This window comes from Cupressus sempervirens, chromosome 3 (genome assembly GCF_028749045.1).
Source record: "Cupressus sempervirens isolate cs-2001-9-10 chromosome 3, ASM2874904v1, whole genome shotgun sequence".
Lineage (NCBI taxonomy): Eukaryota > Viridiplantae > Streptophyta > Pinopsida > Cupressales > Cupressaceae > Cupressus > Cupressus sempervirens.
Genome location: NC_143120.1, coordinates 1,110,130,864 through 1,110,146,681, shown reverse-complemented (window position 1 = coordinate 1,110,146,681; position 15,818 = coordinate 1,110,130,864). Strand labels below are relative to the sequence as shown.

General features: G+C 35.8%; 1 protein-coding gene and 1 non-coding gene across 3 annotated transcripts in view; both read left to right on the top strand.

The window, feature by feature from the left end:
• Positions 1–1,993: 1,993 nt before the first annotated feature.
• LOC149570677 (adenine phosphoribosyltransferase 1-like) overlaps positions 1,994–15,818 on the top strand; it is a 59,218-nt gene continuing 45,393 nt past the window's right edge. For both annotated transcript variants that reach the window (XM_089823217.1, XM_089823216.1), the window contains exons 1-3: positions 1,994–2,247; positions 3,896–4,006; positions 5,845–5,937. In XM_089823217.1, the coding sequence (XP_089679343.1) occupies positions 2,166–2,247; positions 3,896–4,006; positions 5,845–5,937 (286 nt within the window). In that variant the 5' untranslated portion in view covers positions 1,994–2,165. The remainder of the gene's footprint in view (positions 2,248–3,895; positions 4,007–5,844; positions 5,938–15,818) is intronic.
• On the top strand, positions 2,529–2,650 carry LOC149570678 (U6atac minor spliceosomal RNA). Its single transcript, XR_016363187.1, has one exon. It is a non-coding gene; the product is annotated as a U6atac minor spliceosomal RNA (small nuclear RNA).

Here is a 15,818-nt window from a genome sequence, read left to right as displayed (position 1 = left end):
GTAAGGTGGCTTGCAATTTTATGTAGCTTGAGAGTAACCCCACTAATGTCTATTGCTTCCATACATAAAGCAGACAAGAAAATCATATTGGTGGTAAGTTCAACAAAAATAGAGTCCAATCTCGAATGCTAGATAAAAAGAGGTAAGACTCAAGGGTTCGAACTCATTATCTTGACATTAAAAAGCAACTTAATCTTGTAGATTTTTTTCTGAATTACTAAGGAAAATGCACAACCACCATCCAAAACTGTACAAATTACATACGCATAAGTAAATTTAAAATGCCTACCTCTGCCTTGAGGTAAGAAATTTTGAGAGAAAATGGCATATCATTGATCTTTAATGTCAATCATAGCCCAAGTAAGACTCCACAAACCCTTGTTGTCTTCCCATCCATTGTTGATACCAAAACCACCCTCCTTCCAGCCGTTGATCTCTTTTTCCAATCTATCGTGTAAGCACCATCACTGGTGGGTATAACCGTCATTGTAAATGTAAGCACGAGGAACAACACACCCAACAAGGGCATTCATTCTTGCATTCTGGAAGCAGTAGAAATATAATGAGATGGGAATAGCACTAGAAGTTTGGGGACGCTGAAAGGCCAACCAACTTAATTGGGAGGCAATAAACTAGATTATGCCGTGTATGAAACTGGCTCACATAATTTCAAACTTGTGTCCTCGTTGGAAAACTTAGCTACGTGCGTTAAGGAACCACTGCTCATCTCGTAGTAAGAGGAGCTATATAAAAATTGTTTTGTCAAACACATTTTTAGATTCATACTAATCCCCCCCCAGACTGTGCAGAGGAGTTGCAAGATAAAGTACTGCATGCAAATGGAAACCGCACCATAACTGTCATCTTCTTATTCTTTGTTAGCGCAACTATATTTGCATGCCTCACCCAAGATGACCTTCCCCCCAACTAAATGGTAACTGATCCTATCCACTATCTTCAAAATTAACAATAACCAATTCTAATCATTAATTATAATTATAAAAATTCGGTTCATTTTGCCATCTACATGGAAATGTGATGCCGATTATTTGGCGAGAAGAAGTTGGTTGTGACAATGACAGATGATGGATCACAATCAACATTTCAAATCATAAACATTCTTACGTTTTCAATAATCTTGGTTACAAATGGTGGATCACAATCAACATTTAAGATCACAAGTACTGATGCACTATTTATTATCTTAATGACAGATCACAAAATTTGATACAATAGTTGATAACAATAGATCAACAAAATTAATTCAAAATATTAAACCCTCATATAGTTAAATCAAATTGTTAGAGTCTAATGTGAATGTTGATAACAATAGAATGCTAAACATAAATCAAAGTATAAAACATTCATATATAATGAAATGAAAATGTTAATGCATAATCATCAAATTGAACTTCTCACGTTGCTTTTTTTTCCAAATTTTATATTTGAAAAAACTTTCAATTGAAATTTGAGCTGTCTAAATGAATCGGTAGGGTATCTCTTGGGAAGAGTGAGAAAGGAACAAAGAGAGTTTAGGCATAGAATGAAAAAGGGAATGGATGTGAGCGACATTTGGTGGAATAGGGAAAAGGGAAGAATGGAGGCACGTCTTGTCCATGGAGGGCGGACCCTCCAAATCTCGGCGGGGATTCTTTTGTACGAGGCAATTATCAGTAGGGACACACTCCTTACAAAATTCACTCTGCCACTGCCGGCAATGTTCCACCCCGGAGACCTCACGCCATTTGCGTTAAGAACACCCCAAATTTCCTGTACGCGACGGTCGACAAGCACTCCAAGCTCCCTGGACCTCCCTCCGAACTCTGTGGATCGAATCTGCGCCTTACGTTTTTTCGCAAATTTGGACAAAATGTCTTCTCCCTTACATAAACCCACGCATGCGCACAGTCGCTGTCCTGGTACACCATTAATCAATTTTTTATGAACTCCTCACCTTCCCTATATTCCCAAACCCCTAAAAAGTCTTTCCCCTGCGCTCTCTCAAACGCTTACGCCTACTTATTCTGGGCCCCCTGGCTCCAAGGGTCAAGGGTTCGACTCCGCTCGCTCCTCTCCCTGCGTTCTTCCTTTTGCCTTCCTGCGATCGGGAATCAGGCTAGCCTTTTAGATTGCTAGCAGCATTGCTTTGTTGTTGTGTCTGCAACATGTCGGCTTATCTGGACGGAGATGAAAGAGTCCGACGGATATCTGCGGCAATCCGAGTGGTGCCAGATTTTCCAAAGCCCGGTAAAATCACATTTCTGAACCAATTTTTTCATTCTCTTTTGCAAAAATGCTCTTCAGAACTTTTAAATGTTTTAGTATTTTGTTTAAGACAGTTTAGGATTCGAACATAGGATCTCCGGCAGCTTTGACACTGAGCTGCGAGCAGCAAGCTTTGCAGCGTGGATTCTTCTTCCGTCTTGTGTGTGTTTTTGTAGGACTAGGCCGGCTGTTTGATAGATAGTGCTCCTTTTCACTCATGATGTATCTACCTGAAGTATTAAATTTATCCTTTGTCATGTCCTGTGTCGAAATAAAAGACGATTGGCGTAGCCTTTGATAAGGATGAGAGTAATCCATGGAATTTCATTGCCCACATGGTTAAGGCATTGCATTTCTCCTCTGGTGGACCGTACTTCGAAATTTGGCGTGTTGGATGTAGCCCAATCGCCTTTCATGGTAACCTGTAAGGTCCCCTGTTTGGCTCTCCGCCCTTAAAGTGCAGGTTTAGGTTCAAATAATTACCACACCAGGAAGAAGTGTACCTTTGACATATTTAGAACATGAACTATATATTCCGCGAACACCTCTTCTGTGATTATGATGACCTTGACTTTCGAAAGATTAAATTGTTACATAGGAACAACCGAAGCGTATCTGTTTAGAGAGAAGATTATGCATGCAATTGTCACGATTTATTCATACTTTGATTATCTGTCTCGAGTGAAATTTTTAGGTACTAGTTTAGATTGCTAATGTCCGAGTAAAGCGGCTGAATACTGTTTTAAAATGGGCTAATTAATAAAATATGCCGTTTTATATTGGAGATTTTTGCCGCTGGATATTTGCTGCAGCTCATCTAAAATATCTTTCATTTTTTATGTCATTTCATAGTTTTTATAGTTAGCTAGAGAATTGTATCCCGACTCTCGTCACCCGTCTTCTATCCTGGAAATGCATCTGTCTTTGAATGGTACGTGACCAACTATCATAATGCTTGAGATAGAGCTTTCTCGTGACTTTATATGTTTCTTGGAAGTATCCCTTGAAACTTGTGCAACAGGTGTCTGCTTTATATGTCATATGAATCACAGTTGTTTTATCCCTCAAGGCTGACCGCAGTTAACGAACAGAAAAATCAAGAAATCAGTAACACTCACAGTCGTGCAATTTTCTAAGTTAGTATAAAACTTTATTAGCTTTTATTGTATTTTTTTTAGTTTGGTGAAATCTGAACGTAGTACTAGTAAATTGGAAAAAATAAAGAATGCTTAAGATGCTTATGTGTTCAGAACTTTCATTGAGATAGATTGGAAGAGAACTGTGGTGTACTTCATTTTACAAGACTGTGCAAGTAAAGTGAATGTTATGATTGTTACGCTAACACTAAAGTTTGATAATTTACTAGTATGTAGATTTTATGTTTTGTTGGCTCCAGTGCCCTGAGACATCCACAATTTCGGGATGACCATGCTTTATGCTTAGTCACACAAGTCTGCTATATAACCTGTTTATTAAACTCTAAACCAGAACACTCTTAGGAACCATCTTGTAAGCAAACAAACAAGCTTTCAATAGGTCTGTTTTGTCTTTAAGTAGTTAAATGCCATCTATGCCCTGTTATTTTGACGTGGCCGTTTATAAGTTTTGTGTTTTGGTGTTTTTTGTGCAGGAATTATGTTTCAAGACATAACAACATTGCTTCTGGATCACAAGGCCTTTCAAGATAGCATTGACATATTTGTTGAAAGGTACAAGGATAAGAATATCACAGTCGTGGCAGGTAAACTTTCACATTTGCTATCGTGCTTTTTTAATGTTTTGCTTTATTCATCTTTGGGACAGTTCCCCTTTTTCTTTCTTGCGGATGGGCTACACAGGTGGATGTAAAATGTTGGGAACAAATAAAGATATTGTAGTGTTTTCAGAAATGCTTAAAGTAATGATCACTTCCAAGCCAAATACAGCTTATCAACTTTTTGCTGGTTATTATACGCTTGAAGGCATTTTTAAAAGAAAAACTTTGGCTGATTTTTATGTTCACTAATTCTTATTACTATATAGACATCTTACTTACAAATGCTCAGAGCTGCACTGCCTTAGCAGCTCATAGTTTTCAAATTTCTTTGTAACGTTTGGAAAAGGCTGTTATTAACTTGTTATATTGATTTTGAGATGCATGCTTGTTGTAGTTCTTATGCTTAAAGACAGATATAAAGGTATAACATAAACAACAGCTTCTTCTAAAGTAGTCTTTATTGAAGAGGTACATAGGAGGTAAATATACTTGGAGCCCTCAGTGTGATAAAATAAAATTATAAACGGATGAACCTCTTTTGCTTTAAAGCTTAGACTGTACAAATAGTCTTAGAATTTCAGGAATCACAAATCAATACTATGCACTAAGATCTAAATCTCTAGAAGAGATAACAGGCAAGCTGCTTGCATTAATTCATATGATGATGTCATCATTTGCTTTTAGAGGGTTTTATGTTTATCCTGATGTTTCTTCCGGTGTTAGCCTGTAGACTTGTTTCAATGCTTTGGACATGTAACAGTGGTCAGGTCTGCACCAAAAGGCTTGATGTATGTCATGAATCGTCCACATCAGTGTGCATGGGGTCCAACATTTTAAGTGAAAATGGCCATTGCTTTAAGGTTTTGGGCAGGAGTTTATAACTTTATATCCTTGTAAATTTAGAACAATATGAATCAGCAGAAGTTGTATCCATAGGCCTCAAATAGGAGTTTATATCCTTTAAAAGCATATGATTTGTTTAATGTTGTAGAAGTGTCCTTGCAGTTCTATCCAGGTAGAGACAAAACCTCTAAGGAACCAATCAAATAACTTTTCTTTTAGCTCCCTGTTGCTTTTCTTTTCTAGATGTGTTTCATAAATGTGGGATTGGGTTCTGAATTTGTAACATGCTGCATACATGTCACTTGCAATTGTCTTTGCTTATCTAATCCCCCTGCATTTTGTTTTGTAAAAATATCATACTAAATACCTCTACTGACATATAAGAATTGGACCCTACATTATGATACAGAGTTGGGGCTCAATTATTCTATCTGCTATCTAAAATTTTGAGTACGCTTTTGAAGTTATACGATTAATGATTGTGCTAAATTTAAGCAAAATGTGCGAATAAGGGTAAGTACTGTTTATTGACATTTTGATTCAAGAAAAACAGACAAAAGAGATCATTTTAATGTCCATTGATTACCAAAGCAGTCAAGTGGGGTATTAAGGCAATTAGAAAACACCACTAGAAAAATCAGTAATATTAATTTGAAATAGATTGCATTAACACTGCCCCTCTATTTGGTTTATATAGAGATTTTTGTCATTGTATGCTTCGTCACTGTTGTGTCGATTATCATTTTCCAGTTTCTAATTTAAGTCAATCTCTTGAAGCAAAAATGAATGTTTGTTTGTGGTGTCTTTCTCAAGCTCATGGATGGCACAAATTTGTCCAACTTGCAATGTTGCCATCAATGTTTGCACAGAATAAAGTACACATGTTTTATCTATGTTCCCCATGCAATTTAAAGTTTCTGGTTTCTTACTAAAATCATTACTGATATAAACAAACATATCATGCTTGTAAAAATATGCAGGAATTGAAGCTAGAGGATTTATTTTTGGTCCTCCAATTGCATTGGCAATTGGGGCCAAATTTGTACCCATGAGAAAACCCAAAAAATTGCCTGGTAATTCTGATCCCTATTCAATGTCACAGCTGAAAATACAATATACTGTCATTGCTGTTGATTTCTAAAGCTTAAAAATGAAACAAATCTCCATTATATTGCAAAATTTTACTAAAGTATTACTTGTATTTATAATATGCATTATGAGGATGTCCTCGTTAGTCAATGCTTTATGAAGTTGTTACTGTGGGATCAATGCACCCTTAAAATTCTTTTGGAGGAATTAAGGTTTTATCCAATGTTTTGTTATAAAATCATTTAATAATCCATATTTACTAGGCATGGTGGACCCATTTACCTTAATCACTTTGTACTGAACATAGTTACTTTTAATTTAAAAATGTGAAAATGTGAGAAAAAGCAGTAGAAAGGTAGAATAAGTTTATGCAAAATCATGCAGAAAAGACTCCCAGCGTAAATCCTCTATGTACATTAAGTTTGAAGCCTTTTAACCCTTGAAGATTGCGTGCAGATTGTCTGAACTTTTTCAATTTTCTATTAGAAATGTCCCAATTGAATGCATGTATAAAAGCTTTTTGGTATCCTGAAATAAATATTAATGAAGGGGGCATAAGTGCTTTGCATTATCAGACCCATCTAAAATTGTCAGAATAAGTGCTTTGAAATACTATTGAATCTTGTTAAGAGTACCTTGGAGTTTCCTATTGTAAAAAGAGGATTCTTTAATTAAAAAATCAATGCAATTTTCTGCATGCCTTTAACAATGATGAAGAATACTAATATGCACAAATATTTGATGCTTCCTCTTTTGTATGATGATTTTAGTCAAGTATGATGCACAATTAGTGAATGTCATATCCTCCAATTTCTTTAGATTTAATTTTTGGAAAATAATTTGGAGGGGAGATAATTGAGGGTACTTGCAAACGAGACACAAATGTAATGTCTCCTTCTAATTTACCTTATTTTTTCTTAAAATTGTAAAATCTAAGTCACAATTCTAGTGCAAAATTAGTTATATTTATGATATCAACTTCAGAAACTGCAGTTATAACAGTTTATGTTGATTTAGATATAATATTTAGAATATACAATGCTCCCTTCTAATTTTCCTCATTTTTGTTCAAATAATAAAATCTAAGTCACAATTAGAGTAGCACAATTAATTATACATATGATACTAACTTCAGTAACTGCAGTCATAACAGTTTATTTTAATCTAGATATAATATTTAGAATATATTTTGGTAAAAGAGGAAAGTTATCCTCTGTATCTTTGTATCTACTGTTAATTATTCTAAACCTGCAATGATCTGCCTTAACTAATATGCCTCTGAATTGTCCCCAAATTTGCACGAATCAAGGGTTTTTGTCCACTAAATCAGCAATGGAAATTAGAGAGTTTTTATCCTCTAATTTTGAGTCTCAAAGGTTTTTGTCTTAAGGTTGTTGAACAACAGCACATGTTCCATAGTCACGAACAATAAAAGTTGAGAACATCCTCAATCACTGAACACATAAATTGCATGTACACACAGTAATAATCCGATCTAGGTTTGGCAAAGCCGGTTAAGTGCTAGCCCAAAAAGAAATGGCAAGCCGGGCTGTGAACTTGGTAAGGGGATTGTAGATAACCTGCATGGGCAAAAAAACCATGCAAGCTCTCATTAGTTGGTCAGTGCCTCAGTCTAGGCAAAGCAAAAGCTCAAAAAAGTGCAGAGGGAAGAAAAAATTCATTGCAGGGGCAACCAAATCCCTTGCAGGCTTGGTCAAAGATGAGTCTGCACTGGCCCAAAATAACCAAATATATTGCAGATACAAGTGAAAACCTGCAAAAAATAATGATCGGAGAAAGCTTAGTGGCAAATGCAATGGCACATGTAAAACTGGCAAAAACCCTCCAGCCGGGAAGGGGATGTAAAACTGTCAGCTCTGGTACCATGTTAATGTCACCCAAGAACAGCAACCTGCAAATCTAATAACCTTCACAATGCAGAGAGAAACAACATGGAGATGCTATTTTGCCAATGAGCAATTAATGAAATTGAGATAGCGAGGTAATTAAAAACACCTTGTATAAATAACAAAGGTGTGATGAGATATGAGCTGACAGCTCAGAGCAAATATGCGCAATATTAAATGCTAAGAGACTAGAATCTAATAATGGGATATGGCTCCATTATAAGAAAATCTAGAATGACACCTAGGACTAAGTAAACTTAAGCCATGTGAATGGGACAAAGCTACACTCACACCAACATTTAGCATTCAAGTTTTGATCACTCTTTGTGAGCTTTCTTTATTCTGATGATGAATCATGAAGTTTGATCCAAAATGTAGATGCTAAAAACTTGTACACAGCTAAATTCAAAAGCATGCTTAATTATATCATGAACTGTATAAAATTATAATTTTAAAATATATTTTTAGTAATGGGTGGTTTTTTTAGTTAATTTCCAAACTTTCTTATCTTCCTAATTTTTTCCTAGATTTTTTAATTTTTTTACTGCAAGTTTGTAGGTGTACGTATTGAGATCATTTTATTAATTGTAGATTTGGACAGCAAACTATGAGGAATCCTAACTTCGAACATAAGGGTTAAATCCCCAATCAATTGGTGTTCTCTAAATATAGCAATCATTTAAGTCTTGCTTGCAAGATGTTTTTATTAAGATATTGAGTTGGGTCTTGCTTGCAAGATGTTTTTATAAAGATAGTGAGTTGGCTTAGAGAGGATGGTCGATGGTAAAGACAATTTGTTGTTTTATTTCATTTTTCCGTCAAGTTCACACACTTTTTTAAGTGTGTTGTGGTTTTGGAAGTTTGAAATGTGGGAATATGAGAAGGGCTTTCCTAGAGGGTTTCTAAAATCCAGGAAACAAATAATATCTGGATAGGAAACTAGCACTAGAGTGGGTAGTGAGGGGTAAAGACATATCTCTGTGAAACAATCAATATCCATAGAGGAGATCTATTGTCCGAACCTTAAGAATTTTGCTATTGCCTAGTGGTCTAATTAATGTACATAGAGATTTTACATCTTCATTGGAGGGTCTAGTATGTGTTCTTGTTGACAAATTTTCCTTTGTCTCTGTTCTAAGAGTGTGCTTTCTTTTTCCATTTAGAGGGATTGCTTCAGTAGATCAATTTGATCCTTTGCAGTTCCAAATTCTTATCACTTTAATTGTGTTTTCTTGTTCTTATTGGATTTAATTTGAATAATTTTAAATGCTTTTTCTTTTCTTGTAGATGGCACAAGTAGTTTTCTAACTCTTAGAGCCATAAGACAATTGGACATCACATTAACATATATCAAAGAGTAGTTATATCTATAATAGGTTTCATAATGATTAAACTCTTCCAAAGGGCACCTACTACTTCCCTATACGAGTAGGTTTAATTATCATGTTGTATGTATATATCTCTTCAAACATATTAACAGAGTTTTTATTGCCTCTTTTCTAAGAGTGTGTTTTCTTTTTTCTTTTGGACAGATTGGTTTGAGAGGATCAATTTGGCCCTTTGTAGTTATAAATTCTAATCATTTTGAATGTGCCTTCTTGTTCTTATTGTAATAAATTTGAATCATTTCATATGCCTTTTCTTGATTTTTTTGGATAGAACAGATTTTTTTTTGGATAGAACTTGTAACTCTTAGAACCATAAAACAATTGGGAATCTTATTGATATATATATCAAACAGGAGTTATATTTATAATAGGTTTCATAACAAATAGACTCTGAGCAAAGACAACTACTACTTTCCTATTGAGTAGGTTTATCATATGTTGTATGTATATATCTCTATAAAAATCGTGGTTCACAAACTCCCTTGACTTACCAGTAAAAGTACTAAAATATTCTTTACTAGTAACCCACATAAAATTTTGTTTAGGAGTTTCAAGTTTTTTCCTTAGTTGCCGATTCATGACACGAATCCGATTCGGGCACGTGAATCGGATTTGTGGATTCGGGATTTATTTTTTCCCCCAATTATGATTCATGGGGAATTCGTGCATATATATATATATATATATATATATATATATATATATATATATATATATATATATATATATATATATATATATATGCATTATGTGGAGAACTTGTACTCTTGAAAGAGAGGTCACAAGTTCAAATCCCACTGGGGGGTAGGGTATGTATGCCTCGTTCGTAGTGCCAAGCACCTCTCGAATAAGAGTACGAGGTAGTCCCATATCACTGTCACCATATGTAAACCCAAAAACTATGGCATAGTGTCGTGGACTATAAAACCACCTTTCCTTTCCTTTACTATACTAAAAAATAGAGAAATATACATAATTCTAAAACTAAATCATTTCATAGCATGCATCTATGAATCTAGTATACTTGATCAATGACATTGATAATTAATCTATTTTCATGATTATAAAGAAAATCAACACATTCACATTGAATTACTGCAAGTGAAAGTTTGTAACATTCAAAATATAGATCATTAAACTTAAAGTTTGTAACATGATTTACTCATAAAAGAGTCAAGAGTCAAGACTAAAGTTTTTGATTTAATCATCAAATGGATTTTCAAGAAAATCCACATTAGAGGGGTACCGATGAGCTGCAAGTGCTGCATTTGTATCAGTAGAGGAACCCAAACCACCAGTAGTACTAGTAGAGAGGATTGTTAACTCATAATCCTCCTCATCATCCACATCAATCAAAGTGGATCTAGCAAGATCCCGGATGGTCATATCTAAATCAGGAGTCTTGGGTGCTACATCCCAAAGCTTTTCGGGCCCCTTCTTGTACTTAGGATCCTTCCATGACAAGTAGCGCAAATTGTTGTTAATGAACACAAGGTCTTTTGATTTTTTTGGAGCCAACTGGTTGCGTTTGATTGAGTGGATAGAGGAGTAAGTACTCCAATTCCGCTCAGCTGCAAAAGTGCTGGCAACCTAAAGAGAAATAAAAAATTATCAATACAACAATCAAGATAAATAAATTAAATAATAAATTCAAGAAATTGAGAGTGTTAACCATAAGTTTAATTTTACAAACTTACTTGGGATAGGACCTTTATGGCAAGAGGTTGGAGGTACATGAAGGCTTGCCCATAAAGGTACCACCATTTGATGGCACCCATCCTGCTTTGGTCTGTTATGGCAATAGGGTGGAAATCCTCACCTGAGTTGAAGGCAGCAAATTCACTCCTCACAATTGCCCCAATCTCTAGCTCTTGGAATATCTTAGCTATTGCCCTCTTATACTCATCTGCAACCTCTGCATCTCTAAATGGTGGCACTCTACTTGGAAGGCGAAGTACCTCTGAGCTATAGTACATGGGGATAACAAAAGATAATTGAACACTATCAAATATCAATAGCACAAACGTTGGATAAAATAAGCACAAGCATTTGATAAGAACTACAGTACCTCGAGGATAGCGCATATGCAAGGAGGTGCAAAGGTGTGGTCATCTTGTTCCATTGATGATGAACAATTTTTTCCACCTTCTTGTAAAGGGTGTCCTTAGGATCATTCTCCCTCCTCTGTATGACCCAGGATATGAAATATGAATAATAACTATAATTAGTGAATATGTCAATTTAAACTTTAGAATCTAGATATCTCTCAAATAAAAAATTGTTGTAAAAGAGCGTAAAACTTACCATTTTAATTTTTTCCAGCATACTATCCATGGAATCATAAATATCCCCAAGGCACGGCTCATCACTATTTGCGAAGCGAAGCATTGCCATTATTGGATCGGTGATTTCCAACACATAACTCACAAGACCCCACCAATCCTCATCTAGTATCATTCTTCTCACATTTATGGCCCTTGTTGTATTGCAATTCTTCCAAACGCCCCATTGGAGGCTAATGACCATATGTTTCAATGCTTTTTTTACTTTCACAAGTCGTCTCAAGACGATTGTGTGAGAGGCAAAGCGGGTTTCAGCAACCTAAGAACATGTTAAACTCAAGTTAGTAATACATTTAAAAATTAAAACATGTTAATGTAAACAACAACAAAAATTAATAATTATGGAATCCAATAATATTCAATTATATATTAAATATACAAATTTACCTTCAATAACTCCAAGTTCGAGAAACTCCTAAAAATTGCTTGTGACATGTGGTGATTTGTCACAAACATTTGAATCTCTTCAGCTTCCTCATATATCCTTTTCACCCAATCTATTTCGGTGCCAATTGCTTTCATCACTAAATAGAGAGAGTGGACGATGCATGGTGTCCAAAAGATATGATCATATCTAGACTCTACAATTATCCCGCAGCCCTGCAAACTTTTGCATTGTCTGCGACCACTTGGACAACATTATTAGGACCCATTGACTCTATGGCATCATTGAGAATGCGTGAAATAAATTCTACATCTTTCACTTGCCCTTCACAATCAACTGCCTTCAAGAACATTTCCCCCTTAGGGCATACAACAATAACATTAATCAATGGACGGTTTCTACAATCTTTCCACCCATCCGAAATAATAGACACATCCGATTGAACCCAAAAATCTCTTATTGGTTAAAGTTGAGCCTCTACATATTTCCTCTCATCATGTAATATGGTAGTGCGCAACTTCTCATAACCAAGCGGTTTATAACTATGGGGTGCATCATTTATTGCTTCCACCATCTCCCTAAAATAAGGTGATCTCACAAAATTAAATGAAACACCATTTGCAATTAAACAACGTCCAATTTTGTGATCAGCAATGTCTCTCTTTTCATTTTGGAATGTCCTATCTAGTGGGCCTCTCTTGCGGGTGAGTGGAGATGGGTCTTCATCTTCATCATTTGTGGTTGGCATAGGCAAAAAAGGATGTGTTTTTGTGTTTGTTTGATCGGATGATGGCGTTGGTGTATTTGTTCTTTTGGAAGCACCACGTTTTGCTTTTGCAACTGCTCTATCAACATCCTCTTGCTCTTTTGCTAATGCTGCTATTTGTGCAGCTGGTAATCCCTTCTTATCACTACCTTGACACATGTTAATTTCTTCACTTGCAGGGCCCAAAAAATGTAGTTTCACTTGGGAATAGGAGCTTCTATGTTGTATGTTGCAATAATTACATTTCCATATGTATGCCCCACCCCCAGGACATTGTGCGACTCTTGTTGTGTGTCTCCATAAAGGAGACCCCTTATCAATTTTGAAGCTTGGTGATGCAAACCCACTCCCACCCAGTGAGCCTTGACTACTCATTGTTCTATTCTTGCAATCTAGAAAAGAAAAAAATGAAAGAAAACCATGCTTCACACTTATACAAAACCTTGAAAATTTGGAAAACTAAAAATAAATCAATAATCTATGAAAGAACTCAAGAATATGGTTGAAATGCATACCTTAAACACTTCTTGCAAGGTATTTGGAGCTCCACAACCGATCTCCTTCGAATCCAAGTACTTTGCTTCAAACTAGCAAGTATGAGAGGGCAAAATAGAGAGTAAATGAACTTGCATTGTGATTTAGAGGGTTGTTTTTAGGGTTTAGGGCCTTTCGGAAAAAAAAAAAACATTAAAAAATGAAGTTGGGCCCACTTTTTTGCTTTTTTATTTGGGCCTTGTTGTAGATTTGTGCGGATCTGCGTGTGGATCCTCGAGGATCGTGGCAGGACCTGATGACGGGCCACACTACCCGTACCAACTCACAACCAAAATTACAACAAGATGGAGAGAAAGAGATGACAAAAATGCTTCATAAAACTTCCATTAATATTTGAAATTCATTACAATATCCTCCAAATGAAAGGACTCCAAATTCTTACAATATAAGAGAGATTGCTCACTAAGAGCTTCTACAAGAAACTACATTCAAAGAGCTTCAACCTTGAGAGCTTACACTTGAAGAGCTTGTCTTGAAGAGCTTCTACATCCAAGGAGCTTGATTACAAATGAACATAAGCCTTCCTTAAATAGGCACTTACCACCCAAGACATGATTTATCCACAACATTCTAGAATATCCACAACCTTCTACAATATCCACAACCTTCTAGAATTTCCACCTAAATACAACTAAGCACCGGAGCATCATGCATCAGGGCCCGTAATCTTGAGATCCTCACGGATCCATACGCGGATTCGGATCCGAATCCGGATTTGGCGTTGTTGTTAGGATGAATCCGGTAACTTAGGTTTTTTCTAATATCCCCTTCTAGAAACAAATCATAATAAAATCAAATATCAAATATATAACGTATAAATATTAATGATGATGATGATAATAATAATTGATAAATATTAATGAGGATAATAATAATTTTAATAATTGGTAAATACTAAATAACAAATATTAATAATGATACTGTTAGAGATTATAATGGATTCTGCCAAGCATTGATAATACAAGCTTTTAACATGAATTGATACTATGGAGATTATAATATTGATCCATTAAAGTTTAATTAATCCAATGATTAGACATTGACGAGGAACTCGTTATTATAAATAAAGTATTATAAGGAACCGTTGTTTATAACATCAAATATGATATAATTTATTTACAAGGAACGGAGGAAATACAAACTTTCCTGTCAAGTGACAGCAGCAAGTCTAAGGTGAGCCTAAGACCAACATCCCTCACAATGCCATGTAGGCAGGGTCTTCCATGTATGTAGATTATCATTTGAGTTAATGTAACAACCAAATTGTAAATGTAATAAGGGGTGTGAAGATTCATCTAGAAGTTCTGATTGAAATTGACAGAAGGGTACATCCCTTGTACATAAGGGGATACAAATCGACATTCAAGATGGAAGGGGGAAGCATGAAAGGAAGTAATGCAATCTTTTATTGAACAAAAGCAGAAGTCGGAAAAGACGAGACTCAGAGCAGTCATTCTTCTATAGGCAATATTGTCAGCTTATAAGCTTAGTTGCCGGTTCGGGTTCGGCTCCAAGTTTGAAGTTCGAGAATTGGTTTGCAAGTTCGTCAAAATTTTGGAAAGGGGTTTGGGTTCGTTTGGGTTCGTTAGTGTATATATACACACACACATATACATATCTATGAAGCATGAGTTAAAATTAGAATGTAGCATAGTAGCATAAACACATTTAAACAACAAAAACACCATAAACAGTTAAAACTTGTAATCATAGTGATCATACCTTCATATAGTTCAATCAACTTCAACATCAAAGATTTAAAACATTTGACAAAATACCTTGTTTGGAAACATAAAATGATAGAGAGGCCACCAAAAGCAATTCATAACAACTTTTAGGGTTGTGAACGCCAAAAAACATTTAATTTTTGCCCAAAAAAGCACTTTCCAGCCGTCCACGGGGCCCAGTTTGCTGCGTGTTTGAACTTTTTGATGCTGGTTTGAACTCAATTGAACCCGCAGGGCAAAAACAGTACCTTGGTCGAACCAAGTCTGAATAGGACGAGAATTGCGAATCGGATCGAACTTTTCCTGGTGCGGGGGGGGTGGGGGGGTGCGAGGTACCCGTGCAACTTAGCTTATAAGTGAAGACATAAACTCCTACATCTATATATTACTACATCAGGTATGTACAGAGGCTTGAAAACTCTTGTTACATGATGGATGGGCATACTTAAGGCATACAAATAAATATTATAATCATATCCAGAAACCATATTCAATCCTATTTAACATTCGGCATAAGAAGGGAAGGCTGTGATGTTTCCAATAAATGGCTTGTCTAAATCAAAGTAATGGCTAATAGTCCCAAGATAGGATAGGGATCAATGACCCTGAGCGCCTTGTGGGCATAGTCCCAAGATAGGCTAAGAGCTTGTATTTGTAAACTTGGGGAGCCCATTGCTGTTGGTCTCTAGGCACCTTGGATAACACCTACTCTTTTGGTCACTGAGTTGAAATAGTAATAAGATTGGATATGGTGTATTAATGTTAAGGCACCTTGGATAACACCTATTCTCTTGG